At 43.7% G+C, this 18,933-nt stretch overlaps 1 protein-coding gene across 1 annotated transcript in view; it reads left to right on the top strand.

Moving 5' to 3' along the window:
* Window positions 1–9,129: 9,129 nt before the first annotated feature.
* Window positions 9,130–18,933, top strand: part of FAM180A (family with sequence similarity 180 member A) — a 30,418-nt gene continuing 20,614 nt past the window's right edge. Inside the window, exon 1 of the mRNA XM_030040938.1 lies at window positions 9,130–9,471. Within this exon, the coding sequence (XP_029896798.1) occupies window positions 9,396–9,471 (76 nt within the window). The 5' untranslated portion in view covers window positions 9,130–9,395. The remainder of the gene's footprint in view (window positions 9,472–18,933) is intronic.

Consider the following 18,933-nt stretch of genomic DNA (forward strand, 5'->3'; position numbering starts at 1 on the left):
ATTATTCACTCACACACTCCTCTTGTTTGGCTTTCTTTTGGTTTTTTTTAGGAAACTGGCACTACTGAAAACAGTTTTATAATGGCCTTGGGCCAGTTTCATCACCACACTGTAGCATTTTAGGTCGTCAAGGAGCGTGACACTGGGTGGCTGCAGCCCGCTGGGGATGAGGACATACCCCAGCAGCAGGCAGCTCCTCGAGCCTGGCAGGATGGCTGGAAGTTTACATCTACCTCTGTCCCACCACGTTTGTACACATAAGGCGAGAGGACACCCTGTGAGACTGAGCAGAGAGGGAGGGATCACAGCTGGGAAGAAAGTCTCTTGAAAGCTGCAATGGTTTAAGGCAGCTGTGAGAGCTCTTTTGAACCCAGGGCATTACCTGTGGTTTACACTCACCTTTGCTCCTCTATCCTTGAACGAATCTGCCATCCTGGACAGATTTTAGCTATAAGCACGAGTTGTTAAATCAATGAGCTGTCCCTCCTCCTGAAGCCTAAGATACAGTCTAGGGCTTTAAGATGCTCTTCACTTTACAGCTGTTTATCAAGAAAAAAACTGGTTCACAAGTGGGAAAAGTGTGTCTTGAACAATCATCCAACACTTCATGTGTTCAGGGTATCGATTGCTACCTTAGTCAGTGCAGCCTAGGAGATTTAATTGGTTCTGACCTCCTTTTCCTCTCCAACCTGTGTGTTATTTTCTGTGCTGTCAGTAAAACGGTGTGTCCCAGCTCTTATCATTATGATCAAGTTGCTGTTTCACAAAAGGGAGCTGAGGAAAGGCCTGGAGAAGTGAGGAGCTAGTGTCTGCTGCTGCTCTTGTGTGTCCTCACAACCCTCCCACCACTGAAACAGGTATCTTGATTTTTAACTTGGAGGAGCTCGTCATTTTTTCGCCCCTTAAGGCTGCTAAAGAAATCTGTGTGCTAAATACCTCTGTCAGTTAGGTCATTCGGGAATGAATCGGGATATGACCTTTTTGAATAAAATAAAGTGAAAATCCCTTTCTCTCTTCCTTCGTCTTTGTGACTCACTACAGCCAAAGGCACAGTATATTGTATTGATTGGACACCTAAAGCACCCCAGGGCCTCAGCAGAGGTGAAGGCTCATGTGTGCTTCGTATGGCACAGACAGTCTCTGGCCAAAAGATTTTACAGTCTAAAGAGATAAACAAATGAGGAACAAGGGCAGCATTGTCTTCTCTTTTCTGCACATAAGGATGAAGGCAGAGAAAAGTCAATGGTTCACTCAAAGTTTGCCTTTTGCCTGAAGCCTACATCACACAGAGAAAGAAACAGAAAGGACCCTGAATTCCTCTTGAAGACTTTTGCCATAAAGTTATTCTCATATTTGAAAACTTTGCTGCTTCAGAAAATAATTAATTGCTTCTCTGGAGGTCTGACAGCCAACGTACTGGAAGCATGGAAAAGTAACTCTTGCATCTGTGAAGATCTGCACATTCTCGGTGGATCTGAGGTGTCAGGCACAAGTCAGGCCTCCCATTTTTTGAGGATGTTTTGACTCCCTGCATCGTCCCTACCTGCAAACTGGTTTAAGGAGCTTATTTAGGCAACTAGAAACTAACAAGATTTTACTTTGCAGCAGAAATGCAATTGCTTTGTGATTTCTCAATGTAAAAAAGCTTGATGGGGTGGGGAATGCTCATTTTGCAGAGGGGAATTTCAGTCTACAGACTAGGATATCTTAAGGTTCAGACTTTTCTTTGCAGGTCACCTCTTGCATCTCTCATTGCTTTGCCCACATGGCTGCTCAAGGAGAAAGGAAGAGCTGGACCTCTCTACTGCTTCCATCTGGAGGGAATGGGTTGAGTCATCCTCTCATCTCACTCGTGTTTTAAATCACCCACGTGCCCCTGAAGAGCCCCACCAGTGCTACACTGGAGTAAACGAGTGGGAATGTCAGTGTGTTAACCAGCCGAAGCAGTAGGTGGAAGAAGTCTTCAGAGCAGGAGCAACTGGAATCTGACTTTCACGTTGCGCTTCCCATTGACTCAAGTTTTATCTCAGGCCTTTTACAGAAAAGCCCAGGTCTGTTCAGTTCCTGTGCCTGTATGCTGATGCCATAACCTCGTCTGCATCTGGCAATCATTCTTAATCCCACCCCTCTTCTGTCATCCTCTTCGTATGATCCAGCCTCATCCCACTCCCATTTGACTCTTTACGTAATGCCACTGCATGACGCCTCTCTACTAACACTATCACCACATAATCCATCTTTACTGTGTCTCTAATCTCTTAGTTTTATAGTTATTAGCCAGAGCTTTTGCCTCTCTCTTTACCCCAGGACAATTTCCTTCCACAATTTCAACAGATGGATGACTCTAGGGTTATACTCTAAACTAAAAGATAGAATCTGTAGAAAGCTCTGGTCTGGCTGTTCTTGGTAATGACTTGCGGTAATGAGCTTACGTTTATCATTTGGTGTTTCTTTCTGCTCCAGAGATGGCATCAGTTATTCTTGGGTTTGTATTGTCAAGCTCTGGTTTTGTTTTGTTTTGGATTTAATGTTTCATGGCTATATTTACTGAAGAGACTTTTTTTTCTGCTGTTCTGAGGATTTAGTCATAAAACTCCCCCTGTGAATGTTCACTGTTGTCATTATTGACTTTCTAGGCTGAAAGGCAGGAAATTCTCTGCATAGCTGACCTTCCTTTATGATATTAGCAGTGATTTGTGACAGAAAATTCCTGTCTGCTTCATTTCAGACCTCGTCCTACAGTAGCACTACTAACAGCATTTTCTGTTGCTTAACTGCAAGTCATAGCCTTGGTGTTTGCATTGGCTTTGTGCCACTGGAGCTTACATTGGCAGCCAACAGGTTGCAAAAAAGCAGAAGTGATGGAATCTTTGAAGTTTCATTTTCCAAAAGTGTTATGCGGCATTAACCAGCAAGGACTACATGCTTATAAGCTGGTATAAATCAGCACAGATTCTCTAACGTAGGTGTAGCTCTAGTGATTTACATCAGCAACTGCCCTAGCAGCCACAAGGAAAATTAACAGTCTGTATTTTATAAGGTGCAGCAAGAGAAAGAAGTCAGACTCCCATCAGTGACTTTCCATGCTAGCTTCTGCTGACTACTGTATCTCCATGCTCCTTCCTCTGTGGGTTGGTGTGGGTAGCACCACCTTGACTGATGCTTGAGGAACTGAACAAAAAAACCCCTTGCACATTGCCTTGAAAAGTTTTGGGGAAAAAAGTGGCATCCTTAATTTTTATGTAGTACAACACACATTTGACCAAAGCAGCTTACTAGCACATCACGTTTATGAAGTCTTGATTTAGGAGGGACCCTGGCTCTGCATTGCTGGGCTTAACTGTGAGCATGCTTAACTTTGCTCCAAGCTGTATTCACAGCCCCAGTTTCAGTATCTAGGCTATCTGTACAGTGCCTGGGGAGAAGCCTGATGTCTGAGAATGATTCACATAATCCAGGCTGAAACACAGAGACTATCTAAACTAGTCAAGAGGAAATACCAAGGAGAAAGGGGCATATTAAATTTTGTGTCTCTTTGGAGCTTAAAGCTAGTGGGAGTTATTTGTCTCTGCTCAGGTTTTCATTGTAAACATGAATCCTTTCCTGATTTTTTTATATCTAAAACAGGAGAGGGATCTTTTCTTAGTTAATCAGTTAGTGTACTTGATTAGGATCCAAGAACTTGGATTCAAATGCCTCTTCTTCCTGAGACAACTTGAAATTTCATCTTTTATATGAGCCTGGTGAATAATGAAATATCAATGGAATGTATCCTGCTTCCAAATAAAAAAGATGGGTAGGTAGTAAGATCTGCATCTCATGTGTGAGTGCTGTGATCATGGCGAAAGAGTCATCCTCGTGTTCCTTCTCTCTGCTACAACGAGTATTTAATTACCTCCCACATATAGTAACAGATTCAGCAACAGAGTTGAAAAGCTCTGTCCCAGAAAATCCTGTAATTCAGGTCTTAGAGTCATCCCCTATGGTATGTATTCACATCTCCTTAGGCAGAGAAAGGATCTGAGCCAGGACACCTTATAAAGCAGGCGACTTCTCAAACAATCAAGTCACAGACTAAAATATGTGCCCCATCTGCTTCCTGAGTATGTGGAAAAAAACTGAAATGTGCGACATGGGACTTGAGAAGGGACATTTGCAGTCATATATTTTTGTAAATATTAAGGCAAGTTTCACTATTTTGTTTGAAATATGAAATAGGATGTGAGCAGCTCAATGTTCTCAAGGTAGATAAAAGCATTTAAGGAGCCTCACAGGGAAGCTTAGGCACACAAGGAATTCAGATATCTGCAAAGATGCATGGGCAGAATTTAAATTTTGGTTATTTAAGTGTAGATCTGTAAAGTATCAGCTCAGCATCTAAGTGCTCTTGTGAATGTGAGCTCAGGCAGCTACATCAAGGTGGCAAGGGAGCTCTGGGGCAGAAGATGCCTCAAAGTCCCTTCCAAGTTACAAGTCCATCGCACCATATGGCGATGTTCATCCCGGCTGTTGTTGCTTTGAGGCTTGGTGAGATTCTGCCATCCAAACTGTTGCTGCAGCCCTCAGAAGCTGCAACCTCAGCTGAGGGGCCAGCAAGAGTCATCATGGATAATGAGGTTCAAATGCTAGTAGTCCAGTTTCAGTAGAACTTCTTTTCTTCTCCTGGGAGCTTGTGTACAGACGTTTTTCTTTTTTTCTCTTTGTGCTCCTAGTTATAAGGGTACTTCTTTGCCTCTTGTGGAAGGTACTTTCTCTTTTTGGTTGATGGCAGTGGTGCTGTGCGAGCTGCTGCAGTGCCAGATTTGGGCAGAGGAATGGATCAGCTCTTGGTTTCCAGCCCCAGCTCTAGCATCTATTCATTCAGTGAGTGAGTCATTTTGCGTGTATGTCTCCATTTATCCATCTCTATGGTGGGAAGGAGACCAATGTCTGTGTCATGCATCAATATTGTTCCACTGTGCTGGCATACTGGCAGGCAGATGCCACATGGCCTATGGAGCAGGGCAGGGCTTTAGCTGCAGAGCAGAGTTTCTGGTTCAGAGGAACTTCCTCCACACACACACTCTGTTTTCAAATTGAACCAGGAAAAAAATCTAAAAAAATATCCGTCTGTTTGCCAGAAGATTTGCAAGGGACTCTCACAGCAACTGAGTTGTCAGGGCAGACTGGAACCCCGCCTTGGGCTTGACAGAAAGTCATCAAAGCCAAAGCTGCACTGACGTCATAAGCTGGTATTCTCCAGTGAAAAAGAGCTTATTTTTCTTGGAAGACCCACAGGCTGCTGATCTTGGGTCACCCATTGCCTTGTTTCCCCTTCTATTCTCTATTTAGATTATACGTTATCTCACACAGTGGGTTACTGGAGAGGACGTAGAGGCACCTCACCTGAAGCACTGGTCGCTCCAGAGCATCCCCTGGGGAATACAGGGTTTCTGTACTCCCAGCGTGCTGAAGTTGTCCTTTCACCATGACAGCATCTATGATGGGATGGAAGGACAGCTGTGGAGTAGCACTACCAGCTCTCTGCTCTCACTGTGCATGGGCTGTAAAAGGCAGGTGGCAGCTTCCCTGTTCGGTCTTCACTCACTCCTTTCCTCCCTGCCCTGTTTCCAGGTTTCTTAAAAAGACTAAGCAGACACTCACTGACAGCATCAGGATGGAGGAATCAAATGGAAAAGCTGCTCCCTTGGTATGTAGTCATATCACTAAGAGTTGCATAAATGTCCATTTTCACCTCAACCAGCCTGTCAGAGGCAGCAGTCGGTCACACCTTTCTTGTGTCTGAGAGGTCTCGCAGATACTGGGAACACCGGAGGACTTGCAGCTCCAACATCTACATTTATGAGAATTGGCAAAACATAAATATTCACCTTAACATAACTGTGACAGTGTCTCACCTGACACTGATTTAAGTCCTGAATATTGACCTGCCAGCAGACCAGCTCTCAGCGTCCCAGCTTCAGCAGCATGGTACCCTCTCCTACCAGACACATCTTCAGGATGAGTTCACCATAAAACTCCTCTGCTTGATACTTCCAAAGCAATCTAGGAGCATTTAATATTTATAAATAGTGAGGATTTCTACCCTGCTTCAGCATTCATTATAGTTGCAGTGATTCAAACCTCCAGCACAGGCAGAAACTGCCTTGAGCTGAAACCGAGCAACTATCTAATAAAATATAGTCAGGAGATGAATAGAAGCTGTACAGTTGAAGTGCCCTGAGCACGCTTGAAAGATTTATTTCCTGGCTTCGTCTGAGGGCTTTTTAATAGGGAGGATATGACTTTCTATGTATATACATCCACATGGGAGAGAAAAAGATCTTCAATTTTAAGGGGGAAAAGGGGCATTTACACTTCTTCAGGAGATGCCACAGGGAAAGCATTCTTTATTTTACATGGACCTGTTATATTTACAGCTGCATTTCCTGTAAGAGAACAGATGTGGGTACATCATTCAGTCTTGAAGTAAAATTTGCCCTACACTTGTGGTACATGGAGAGAGGCAGTCAAAGCTGGAACATCTGAAGACTGTACTGTGGGGCTTTGAAACACAGATGAGGAGAGTTTGTATTTGAGTTCAGATGTGGAAAAGGCTGCTAGAGAGGATTCTGTAGCCAGACTCAGATTAAGGAAAACAAATTAATAATAATAATAATAATAATAATAATAATAATAATAATAATAATAATAATAATAATAATAATAATAATATCACACATAATGTAGCTTCAGAGCAACATCTCCAGGGTCTGAAAAAGGAGAGATCAGTAATCATTTCACACTCTCATATCCCTTTGACCCGTATGCTAGTCTTATCACACATCTCTTCTGTCTCTCTCAGCTGCTGCTCCTCTGTTGCTCCTAGGGTGCTTGCTCCAGAGGCTGGAGGTGGAGGGGAAAATTAGGGAAGGAAATTTCTGGGATTGTTCTCCTCTCCCTGTCTAGGCTGGATATATTAAGCAGTGACAATGAACAAGCAGACGAAGTGTCCTGTTCCTGGCAGCCAGGAGGCAGAGCCATCCTGCAGGGAACTTTGTGCAAAATAGTTCCGATTCTGGTTTAGAGGGGGACGAAGCCTGTCTGGCCTCCTTCATCCTCTCTTATCGGCTGCTGTTTCCTTAGATGTAAACAATGAAATGATACAGCACCTCAGAAGAGTTTCCACCCCCCCTTTCCCCAAATACCACTGAAAATGTGTTCCTTTGTTATCCCACAGGATTTTAAGTATTCTTGTAATTTTCTTTCATTTCTCAAGCCTGCAACGCACATCCGAAGTGCTGCTTCTCCCTTGTCTACCTGACTTTGAAACATCTTGCTCACAGACCCTGCTGACATTAAGACCATCGCGCCAGGGTATCCAGGCTGATGCAGTAAAGTTAATGAAGCCATCTATACCCACTGTGTTCGCTTGCTAGAGGGCTTTTACTAAGGTGGTTTACTAAATTAAAGTGAACTTCGTCAAGCCCTCCCTTCTGGTTGAAGTCTTTCCAGTAGGAGTTATACCACAATGTTTTTTCCTCAGTGGTTGACAGATCATTATCCCCTCACCATGGTGCAACTTGCACCTTCTTGATGCAAATCATCTTGATGCACATCATCTCAGAATTGGCCATGCTGATGACTGGATCCACCTCCTCCAGAGAGCAACTCATGCTGTCCTAAGTGACTTATCTGACCTAAGTAGGAATAATCATCCTCTTGTAGCATCTCTCTTTCTCTCTCCCCCTCTCTAGGGAACATAAAACTAGTTTACTCCAGCTGTTTCTGGACAGATACATGAGTGAGCCCACTCCTAGCTTTAACCTTGCATTCAGACCCATCCCTAATACGTCATGGTAACAAGAAGAGTATATAGCAAGAGAGTTAGTTAGCCACCCTCTGCTTGAGTTATACCTTTCGTCATCCCCTTGGCATGTAAAATACTGTCTTACGTTCATGTGCTGTTCATGTGGGAGTAACCTGAGGCAATCTGAGCATAGGAAAATCTGTACATGTAGGAAAAGAAGTGGAGTCGCCTTAAGCAAGACAACCTTATTTGACCCTCCTCCTGCCTTTACAGCTGGTGTTACTTGAAGCTGGGACAGAGAAGAATGAGGGGACTGAGACTAAGGCCAGATGTTGGCATGCGGCATACAGGAGCTGAACAGGTTTTCTCCATGCCTTCCTGCCAGTGCCCATTAATACTGAGCCACACTGTCCTCTGTCATTCCAGCTCTTGGCCCTTTCCCTTAATTCTTCTATTTATACCTTCTGAGCTGGAGTCTCCTTTCTTATGTGCCAGTTTTACACCAGTGTAAATTCATGGATATCTGTGGATTTGTTCCTGGCTTACACTCACCTATAAAAGAAGAGTATTAGATTCATCACTTCTAGGCACCAAATGGAGTATCCCCTATCCCACGATTCTGCTAAATACTCCTTGTGTTCCTATTTTTCATCGGTCTCTTCCAACACACAGCAACCTGCTGTTATTCCAGTGCTGTATTCCCACAAAGCACCCCCTGATGCTGCTGCTGAAGCTGTGCCAGGGACACTACATACCTGCAGCTTCCTCCATGCTGGGTGGCTCTGGGATAAACACTTCCAGTGTTGTCTTCCCTGGGGCCAGTGTCAGCAAGGAGACGTCGATCGGTAGCCTTTTTGTTCAGCATCACCTCTCCACATTCAGCCTGGCTATTGTAGATTGTCCTTAGGATTGCTTAGTGTTCCCTGTAGTAGTGTTGAAGAGAGCCAGTTAAGGATTTGGACCTTCCTGCTCTCTGCACTGGGCATACGGAGGAAAAGGCCAGGACTTGTCTTGCAGAACTGAAGTCTAAGCGCGGCATTATATGTTCTTAATAAAGGAGTGATTATATGAATCACAGTAGCAAAATGTTCTCACAGAGCACATGCCCCACTCCCTCACTTCAGCATCCAAGGGCAGCTGTACATCGTCCCAGAGGAGGTTTTCACCTTAGACACGGGTTAGCGTATAGCCCACTGTGTTACAGAGGAGTAGCTACAGAGCTAGGATTCAAGAGCGTCCTTTAATGAAGTTACTTGTGGCTGTTTATTGGACAAAAATAAATTCCAACTGGCCCATATAACAAATGAAACTCAACTACAAAAATGTAATGATATTTATTCACACAGCTGCCAGCAAACTCACATGCACCATGAGTCATTCCAGATGTGGATAAAAACAAAGTCTGTCTGTGAAAGTAAGTTTCCTGATCCCGAGGAGACTTGGTTTGGGAGAGGAGCTGCACACTGACTTCAGCTGTACTCAGAAGAACAGACAGGTTCTCCTTCAAAGGGGGAGGGGGAAAGGAAAAGCCATTTATTTATTCCTGAAAAGAAACGAGGTAGGAAATTGAAAAGCTAATATTCAGCTAGACATTTTAAAGAGAAGGATGCTTTGGAAGACTTTGCTGCTGCTGCTCTTCTATTACAGTGCTCATGCCACTGTGACCCACAGATGGAGCAGAGGTAAGATTTAAACATGAAAAATTATTTAAGAGAAAACTGAGTTTGTAGACTTGGTCTGAAATTATGTTCCATTATACATATACGTACATATATATACAATTTGTCCCTCCCAACTCTGGAATTCTTTTTCTCCATTAAACAGGAGGTCAGCTAAATAATTATATAGACGAATAGAAAAATACACAGGCATAAATGCATAAAGGTAAAATTATATATGTATTCTATTATAATACAAATATAGATATAAAAAATATCCCAAGAAACAAAACTACATTCTTTTCTCACTTTTTCCTTTCTCTCTCCTTCTCCTTTTTCTCCTGCATTAACAAAAAATACAGGTCATGAAACCTTAAAGCAAAATCCTTTGCAGTCACAGGTGTCATAATCTTCTGCTCCAGCAGGCAGATACCTGGTAATAATAAACACAACAATGCCTGGCTTGTGTGAGGTGCCTGGGAATGCCTACCGCCCTACCCTGACAGACTAGCACATACAACACAGAGAAAGCTACCTGCAGTGTTGTCAGGATTCAGCTGCCAATATGACGATATATAGTTGTGACATTATTCAAGTGTGTGACAGTAACATGTGAAATGGTTTGGGACTATTGGGCTGCATAGGAGATGCTTGCTTAAAAGCTAGTGATGATGTCCTTTCCCTTTTTTTTGTTTCATTCTCTCCTCTGGTATTTGGCACAGGTTCGGTAGCTGCTGGAAGTGGAGAAAGGAAACACCTCCCAAAAGATTTCTTTGGTTCTGATGTTGAAATTCACAGATACTTAAAGGAACAGGAGTCTGTTAAAAAATTAAGCATTCAGATGCCCCCCTCCCCACCCCAGTCTCCCTTGTCTTCCTCATTATAGCTAGTTCCTTTCTAGTCTGCTGTTTGGGTTTGGTTTCGATTTTTAGGGGAGGCAATGGCTGAATGAAGCAATGAAGAGCTATGCAGTTCTGCTAAGGCTGTACGAATGCTTAATTGTTCCTTACAGTTAGTGGGGGCTCACTGACAGGGCATTGACCTGGGACTCAGAATGGCAGGTTCTTTCCCCAGCTTTTCCATCACCCTCTTGGATGATGCTGGATGAGTCATTATACCTGCATGTACTTTACTTTTCTCTTACTGTATAATAGAAGTAATGACATGAATTGTCATCATAAAGTACCTTAATTCTGTAGATAAGAGTTTGTCCTTCCAGGGATGGCACATAAAAAGGTGAGGAAACCAGAACTAGATCTGTATATACAAAAAAAACCAACCCTACCTTTTGGAAGAATGAGGTCACCTCACCTGTGAAATGAAAAAAAGGCAAAAGGAAAGGGGTTCATTTCCATGGAATAATGACTATGCAATTTAAGGATGTTCTTCACTTTTGCAGACACACTTATTTTAATTAAACAGTAACAACACAACCCTAAAAGAAATCCATGCAACTATTAAAGTCCAATTTTAATCACCATGAATATTTAAAGGAAAACATCAGAATTCTATTGTACCTTTTGGGAAAGCAGATTGTTTTCAAGCTGGAAGTTCTAGAGCTTCTTTTTGGAGACTTCAGAGGGAAGAGAAGATTCATTCCCTGTTGTGATAAGGAGTGCAGTTCTCACAAATATTGCATACAGCCATCTGCTGAGGAGGAAACCAGATTTCTTCTCCACAGCTGCTGGGACTATTCAGCTCCAAATATGTTTTAGAGGCATGACTCCTTCAACAATAGGTAGTTCAGGGAACCTCCACTCCCCTAAGCTATCTATGTGTCATCTCAACCAATCTCATCCTAATCTACAGTATCTAGAGGGCCAAAGCACTGTCCTAATTTTTAATTGCTTAGAAATCTCAGAGAAAATTTGAGTACCGAGGCACGACACACCCTTCTGCACACTCAGAGCTCTTCCCTCCCTCCAGAAACAACAGACTCTTGTCTGGGTTAAACCTCAGTCATTTAAGTCTTATCCAACTCCTGATCTGAGTTTTGCAATGGAAAAGCAAAGACAGATCAGCATCTGGTCTGATGGAAATGAAAGACAGATCTGCATATCATCTCCATGTTGACTAGTAGTCTAGAGTGTTTACAAAACAGTAGGACAAAGGGTCTTGCTTTAATTACCAACAGTTGTTGTTTGCAATAGAAATGATTAGTCAATATTGAATAAAACAAGGTCTAGCCTTTACCGTTTTTTCACTGGGGGCACCCAGGCAGCCTTGGATGCCCAGTCCTTGTAACCAAGTATTTAAGCTTTGGCTCAAGAAAAAAGTCAGACGTGAGGAAAGACTTGTGCTGACTGGTGAGTGGGAACTCCAGACTGCCACCTCCCTTTTCCCTTTGCTTTTACGAGCATCAATGAATGGAAAAAAAAGCATTTCTGGAAGGAAAACTGAGCGCTTTTTTGTTTGGTTTTTTTTACTCCCTCAAACATTTGCATTAAAAATCTCACACACTCCTCAGCCTGCCTATATCCAGCTGTGGCCATTGGTCCAGAAGTTACATACAAAGCTTGGTCCCCAGGATGGACATGTTCTGAATAATAAAGAAAAGATCCTGAGTGGTGATGAAATAATTTGCTTGTCATCACCTCAGGTTTCCTTGAGCCTCTTGGGGGCTTAGCTGTATGGTATTACTCTCTCAGATGTTGTGAAGCAGCTGTCTAGGAAGAAAAGGTAATGTTAGGTCTCTGCTGAGTGATATTCCCTATGCGATGGTAGAGGTGTGGTGATATTAATTTCTGAAGGTCCCAAATAAGAATTCCAGATCTTAAGAGATGTTTTTGCTGGAGAAACCAAGGAACAAATCCTGTTCTTTGGCAACAAAAATAAACAAAAAAACCCCACGCAGCTGTGGTAACAGGAGACAGAGTCACTGCTTGCCACCCAGCTGCTTTTATCGAACTGCTCTGATGAGTACCAATACATTGGAGTGCAGAAGTCAGCTTCAGATCTGCATTATGAGAATTGCCCATTCCCTGAGGAGAAACCCTAAGGCAATCCTTATTAGCAAGTTTCATCTCAGCTGGCTGTAGTTTATTTGCTCTAAGGGCTTCCTGATTCAAATAAATGGCACACAAACAGTAGCATGCTTGCTACGTGGTTGCTCAGGGAGTGAAGATGCAGTACAATTTCTTGTGGCTGTGGCTTCTTGGACAGTGGGGAAGCAGCTGCAATGGGAATTTCACCCTTCAGTGGAGGCTGGAAAAGGAGATGTTGAAAAACGCAAAATAAGGAGGTAAAACTCTTTTCACCCATCAGTTAGAAAAGGATGTATTAGCTATATTAGCACCACTGAGGTTTCATGCTTTTGAGGAATGGCTGTGCTGTGCCTTCCAGACCTCAAAAGCAGTACTACAGTTACATCCAGATCTATCTGGTCCACATGCATTATTTTGTACCCAGTCTCTAGTGCTCGGTGAAAGTCAAATGGTTGTTCCATAACATCAGGGGAACAGTTTGTTCTCCTTAGAGGCTTTCTGCAGAAGGAATTACTCGGAAGAACAGAAGGTCCATCCTCCTTGATTTCCCCACAACAGTGCAAGCTTTTAGTATTTGCTCTAGCGTTGTGGCAACTGAGTTTGTGAGTTTGATGGAGCAGCTGCTACAGGAGCAACTTCTGCAGGCTGCTTCTGCTTGTGGGTTTAGCTACAGCAGGTTGGCAGCTCTCCAGTGCCAGGAGAGGGAATCCAGCCTGTCCTTTTATAAGGAAGCAGTGTTTAACATATTCTATACTCTGTGATCATTTGCTACATACCAGGTTGCTGGTGATCTTGCTGCATGGGCAAAGGATGAATGCTGTGGAGATTAGGGCATGCACTGCACCCCCCCCACCTTTTGACCTTATTTGCCTCTCTTCCCCCCATCTCATATTGCCCCCTTACAGCCAGGCACTCCAGTCTCGAGCAGCTTCTGGGATTCCACCGCTGACAGTAACACTTGTTTGATATTTTTGGCGTGGACAGCACAAGTAAAGGGAATGTGACCTGAACACAGCATGTAATTACAACGCAAATGGTCAAACACATATATGCCCAGCGGGCCTTGAGTATACCAGGTTATGGTCTTGGTTTATTTAGGACGTGCTGAGGTTTCCAAAGGTCTGGTCCAAGGGTAAAAAGAAATTACACCAGTTGGACTGGATACAAGAACTTTTTAAAATGCAACATCTATTTAATTTCCTTTAATTTCCATAAAGCCATTGTTATCCAATTCTTAAAATATTTTGTGCATATAAAACAATGAAAGATATGAAATATGAAACAGAGCCAACTCTGCCTAAGCCTGGCTGTGTAAAGAATGTTTCTTCTTATGGAGAAAATGCAATATTTCCCTTTTCTTTGGCTCCCATGTGATCACTTGGAAAATTGCCTCAACTGCCCCAACTTCCCTGCTTGTTGGACCCATTCCAATGACCTCACTGGAGCTGCAAAAGGCTTGATTGAGCTGCTGCAGAGGTTTTTTTCCCACCTACCCTGAGTCTGTTCCATAAGTCTGTGCCAGTTCCCAGGAATGTGTGTTTGCAGGCTGGACTGTCCTGGTCTGGGGGTTTATTTGCCTGATGCAAATTATTACTGCACCAAGTACCGCAACTGTACCTGTAAAGAGAGGGAGGCACTGCCTGAAGGGCAGTCTGGGATTGAAATTCAGAGGAATTAGCTTTGCAGCTGGATGACCTGAAGAAGACAATTTATATATCTATGCTTTTACTTCCTGAATTCCTTTGCAGAGCTGTATAAGAGATGAGTATAAATGTATGTCAGAGACCTAAAAATAGATTCATAAAAACCAAATTGTCCAACACTGTAAGTAGTAGGAAGGAGGCATTAGAAGAATATTTTCTGCCTTTTAAAAATTAGAAGAAAGCAAGGACAAAAATATATTTTCAAGCAGGTCTGGAAAATATTTGAGAATTAATGAATCAAGGAGGCAACTAGGACATCTGCATGGCATAATGGTGTGTAGAGCAGAGAACACAGACCCAGGGCTGAGGCAAGCTGCCTGCCTTGCATGTCACAGGAGAGTGCGGGGACTGTAGCTGGTGTCCCAGCAGGGTGACAGTTACGTGCATGGCATGTGCGCAAGGGAATGAGCTCTGCCTTTCAACAGGGATCAACTGGTCGGACCCAGTGCCGCAATGACATGGCCATGCTGCTTCTGGCTCTGACATGTCTGCCCTGTGCTTTGCTGTGCGGTGCAGACGTGGCCCTCCCGTTCCTCGTGGCAGATCCCTCGGGCATCAGCTGTGGTGGCAGTCTGAAACTGTTAAACAAAGCACTATTGCAGGAACACCAGGGAGAGGACTGAAGAAGGAGCTGAAAAGGGATTAGTTATTAGTACCTGGGAAAGCTGCTTGGTGTTGTGAAAGGTAGCTAGAATATAACAGTCTCTGAATGGATTTAACCTGTGTAGGATAAATACCCAATAAGGTAGGGCTGCAACTGTAATCAAAATCCGTTCTAGCATGTCCTGATTCCCCAAATGCTCCTTTAGGGGCAAACTTAATTAATTTAACCTGCATGGAGTTTGATCCCTGAATCAGAATTCACAGTGGATACCTGAAACTGAAAGACATACAAAGGATGCTTAAAAATATCAAAGTTTACAATCTCTTCTAGGGCAGTGATGCTAAACTGTGATGAGATCAGAGGGAGGATAGATTATAGAAGCTTCCACATCTTAGTTTAGATCGCAGATGGATATTATACTCTATAAAAGCAGTCATGCTGTTAGCAAGGAAGGATCTAAGTGATTCTGAGGCTCTTTTCACCACAAGAAGCAGCCAAAAAATGGCTAAATCTTACAGCTCATACAGTCATAAACTGGTTGACAGAATAAAGGTTAAAAAGAGAAAGGAGCTAGACAATTTTGAGGAAACCTTGGTAAGTAACAAGAGGAAGACACATGAGGTAAAACTGTTTTCTCTTTGATATGTGCTATATTAAGTGAGAACTATGAGCTGAAATTGGCACCAGTAGAATCTTCTCAGTGATCCCAGTTCCATCCCAGTACTGAGGAATGGCAAGTCAGCAAGGCATTTGCTGCCACTTTTGTTGGTTTTTTTAGGATTCCTGCATGCTGTAGTGTCCCATCTATTTGCCTCAGTCCCAGGTATAGAGCTGTCATGGGATCCAGATCAGTTTGCACAAGGGTCCTCATGTCCCAACCAAAGTCCAGCTCAGAAGCACCTCCTGCCTTTCAAATCCCTCCTTACACTTTCACATGGAAATAGCTCCCTTCACCTTACCTTTAACCACCATCTCACTGCTCTTAATGCATGCTGTTAAGCCAATGCTCCCTTCCGTAGGTGAAGCAGCTCTGTTAGAAATTAAATAACTCATGTACTCATGCAAAGACTGTAGAGCACTGTGTGAGTTCCCTCCTGATTATCTTATACTCAACTGCTGAGCCCAGAGATCCCTCTGGTACCTGGTTATGGGAACACACAGAGTAAAAAAAATCTTTCCTTCTCCAAAGAACTTTCCGTGTAATTAAGGAGAGGAAATGTTAGCAACCTTTTTCATTGCGAGGCATGGAATAATTAAATCACTTGCCCCAGATCTCTTCAGGATGACTGTGTGCATGTAGTCCTGTATGTTGTTAATAGTGGCGATTTTTTTCTAATTCTGTTTCTGAAGCATAAAGTGCTTTTCTTGTTTTCTTGGGGTAGATCATGCCAGATTCAGCAGGAGCGTAATGACTTCACAGGCAGAAAGAAATCCTGTGACAAGCACTGAATAGTACAATGTCATTTGAAAGGAAAGTCAGCAGGTCTTAATGAACATCATCAGGCTGCAGAGGCTCTGATTACTCAAATAGTGACAGGCAAGATGTAAACTGCTGAGGTAAAGCACTGAGTGGTGGAGCAATTAACTTTGCACGCAGTGCCCGTGCTCGGGTTCAAGGCAGGGCAGGACCCATAGGGCTGGCCCAGGGTGCTGGAGACGAACACCGGTGCTTGTCCGTGTGCACAGCCTGCAACCATCTTGAACTGGGGCTCTGCAAAGCCCTGCACTCTCCTTCTGCATGCCCGTGGGTCTGCTGAAGGGAGCTGAGTCCATCCAAGATGCAGAGAAGCTGGCTGGGTACGTGGAACCAGCTGCAGCAAAACAGGGAGCTGTGCAAGTGTCTTGGTTTAAGTGGGTAAACCAGTCTGCTCTTTGCTTTAACTTTAGAAGCACTGAAATCTGCAAACCAGCACCACTGAAGATAAGGGGAGTTTTGCCACTCTCCGGAGTGAGGTCACAATCTCAATCATTATCTGGAATTTGGTTTCCTTTAGTAACCCTGATTGTTAAAAGCTTCCAGCGCAAACACGTTATTTGTTGGTGAAAGTGTTTTTCAGCACTGGCGCTGGCATGGGTGAAGCTGATGCAGGTCAGCTACATGGACAGCTGATGGTGGGAAGCAGAGGAGGAAACATATCAAAGCATCATAAAAAAAGAAAAAAAAAAAGGCAACTTGAGGATAAGCTGCAAATAACACTTGTGGGGAGACACAGAAACAAAAGTCCCCAAGGAGACAGTCATCCACGGGGTTTTCTCTTCCACTGGAAGGAAAGAAAGACAAAGAAGGGATCCTGTATGCCTCTATTGTCCCTGTGTCTCCCATTACCCCAAAATCCTGTTTTATTTGGCTGTTGCTATGGCAGCTTTATGATATACCCTCCACAGCATACTTGCTCATACAGAGACATTAAACTAGCCCTGGTCTGCACCAGAAGTCACGGAGCTCCCTTGCCTACTCAGTGGCTAACCCTTAGCTGGTAACTTTTTTTATTCCCCCTGAGATGCTCCAGACTGCAGCAATAACCAGGCTCCTCTTGCCTCGCTATCACGGTGCTTGTGGCAGAGCGAGCTCAGTGCTGGGCTTGAGACTAAGAAGAATGTGAGGAGGAGAAAAGCGAAGTTAAATAAGCTCCACTATTCCCAGTTTCCACAAACATTCTTTTCCTCTGGTGAAAGCATATGTGGGGCCTTTCCTGGCCCAGTTTGCCGGTTAGGTTTGGCAGCTGCCCGGTTCCCCTGAGATCGGCACACATACCACTCGTCCTCTGGAAATTCCTCCCCGGCCACAGGGAAACAGGTCACCAGCCAGGAGCCGGGCTCCAAACTCACTGAGTCTCTCTCCGCTCAGGAGGAGCCAGGTGGCTAGCTGAAAAAAGTTGCTGAGAAAGGGAAAAATAAATTGTTCAAAGCTCAGGGGTTATTTGAGAGGAAATGGGGCAGTGGAAAGGCGATGCTGAACTGCATTTGGAGAACCAAATGCACAGGTCTTCTGAGATGCCTGCGTGACACCCCCCCCACCATGGCACTGGGGGAGCAGAACACTTTGATTAGGTTTTGCCTAATTGTGAAGAGAGTAAACTGCATCGGACTGGATGTGGATATCTGCTGCGAGCCAGAACATTAGGATTTCATCGTCTCCATCTATTTGGCAGGTGGTGGCATGCCCCAAATGGAGCCGATGCTTCTAATCCTTTCTCTGTCTTGGAAAGAGTACAGGTTTCCCAATCTGGCAGGGCTTATTTGAGCCACAGAGAGGGAGACAAGAGAGGCAAAGGCAAAAGGCAGAGATGCTAAGAAAGAATAAAGAGCTGGAGGTAAAAATGGCAAATGGAAGGAAGCAGTATGAATGAGAGGAAAAGAGGAAGAGAAAGGAAAAGTGCAGAGAAAATGTGATAAATGTGGATGGGAAAGATTAAAGCACACATATGTTTGTGATTAGGGTGGCATTCACCCCCTTGTCAGCATGGTATGCATCCCCATTTGAACCCACCCCTCCGAAGATGTCCATCTGTGACAGCTGGTCTTCATCTTATCCGTCTGCTTCTCCGGCTCATGGGGTAGTTGCATTTCTCTGGAGCTAGCACTGCCTTTTTCTCACATAAGCGGGACTCATGTTTGCTTCTGGTCCCCTGGTGTATCTCGGTACACCAGGATATTGAGATACACTAGTCTGGGCAATTCACCACTGGTCACAGTATAAAAGTTAAAGTTACTGCTACTGAATCAGCAATATGTTGAGGTCTCTGCTCATCTTTTTTTTTTTTTTTTTTCCCCTCACTTTGAGCTTTCTAAACTATGTAGGTATGAAAAAAGACTCTTCCCACTGCCCAAGCAACAGCCTGTTTTATTCCATGGAAGCTGCAAGGAACTTGCTCTTTTACAGGGCTATAGCATTTCCCATTAATACCAGTCAAGCTTTTCCATTAACACTAGTCATACTAACAGTGCCACAGCTGCACAAGTCCGTATTTCACCCTATCAGTCCCTAGAGAAATGGGTCACGTTTTGCAAGTCCTCAGTTTCCTCCCTGGTTTTCATAATGCTTACAGCCATATTACATTTTTGTTTATGCCTGGTTCTGAAGAAACACAAAGTAATTGTTTATTGAATTTATTTATTAAACACAGGCTTTATGTCTGAGGGAACTGTTCGTGTCTTAATCCCCCTCCTAAAATAAAAGACATGTAAGGCATGC

The sequence above is a fragment of the Aquila chrysaetos genome, chromosome 17 (assembly GCF_900496995.4).
Source record: "Aquila chrysaetos chrysaetos chromosome 17, bAquChr1.4, whole genome shotgun sequence".
NCBI lineage: Eukaryota > Metazoa > Chordata > Aves > Accipitriformes > Accipitridae > Aquila > Aquila chrysaetos.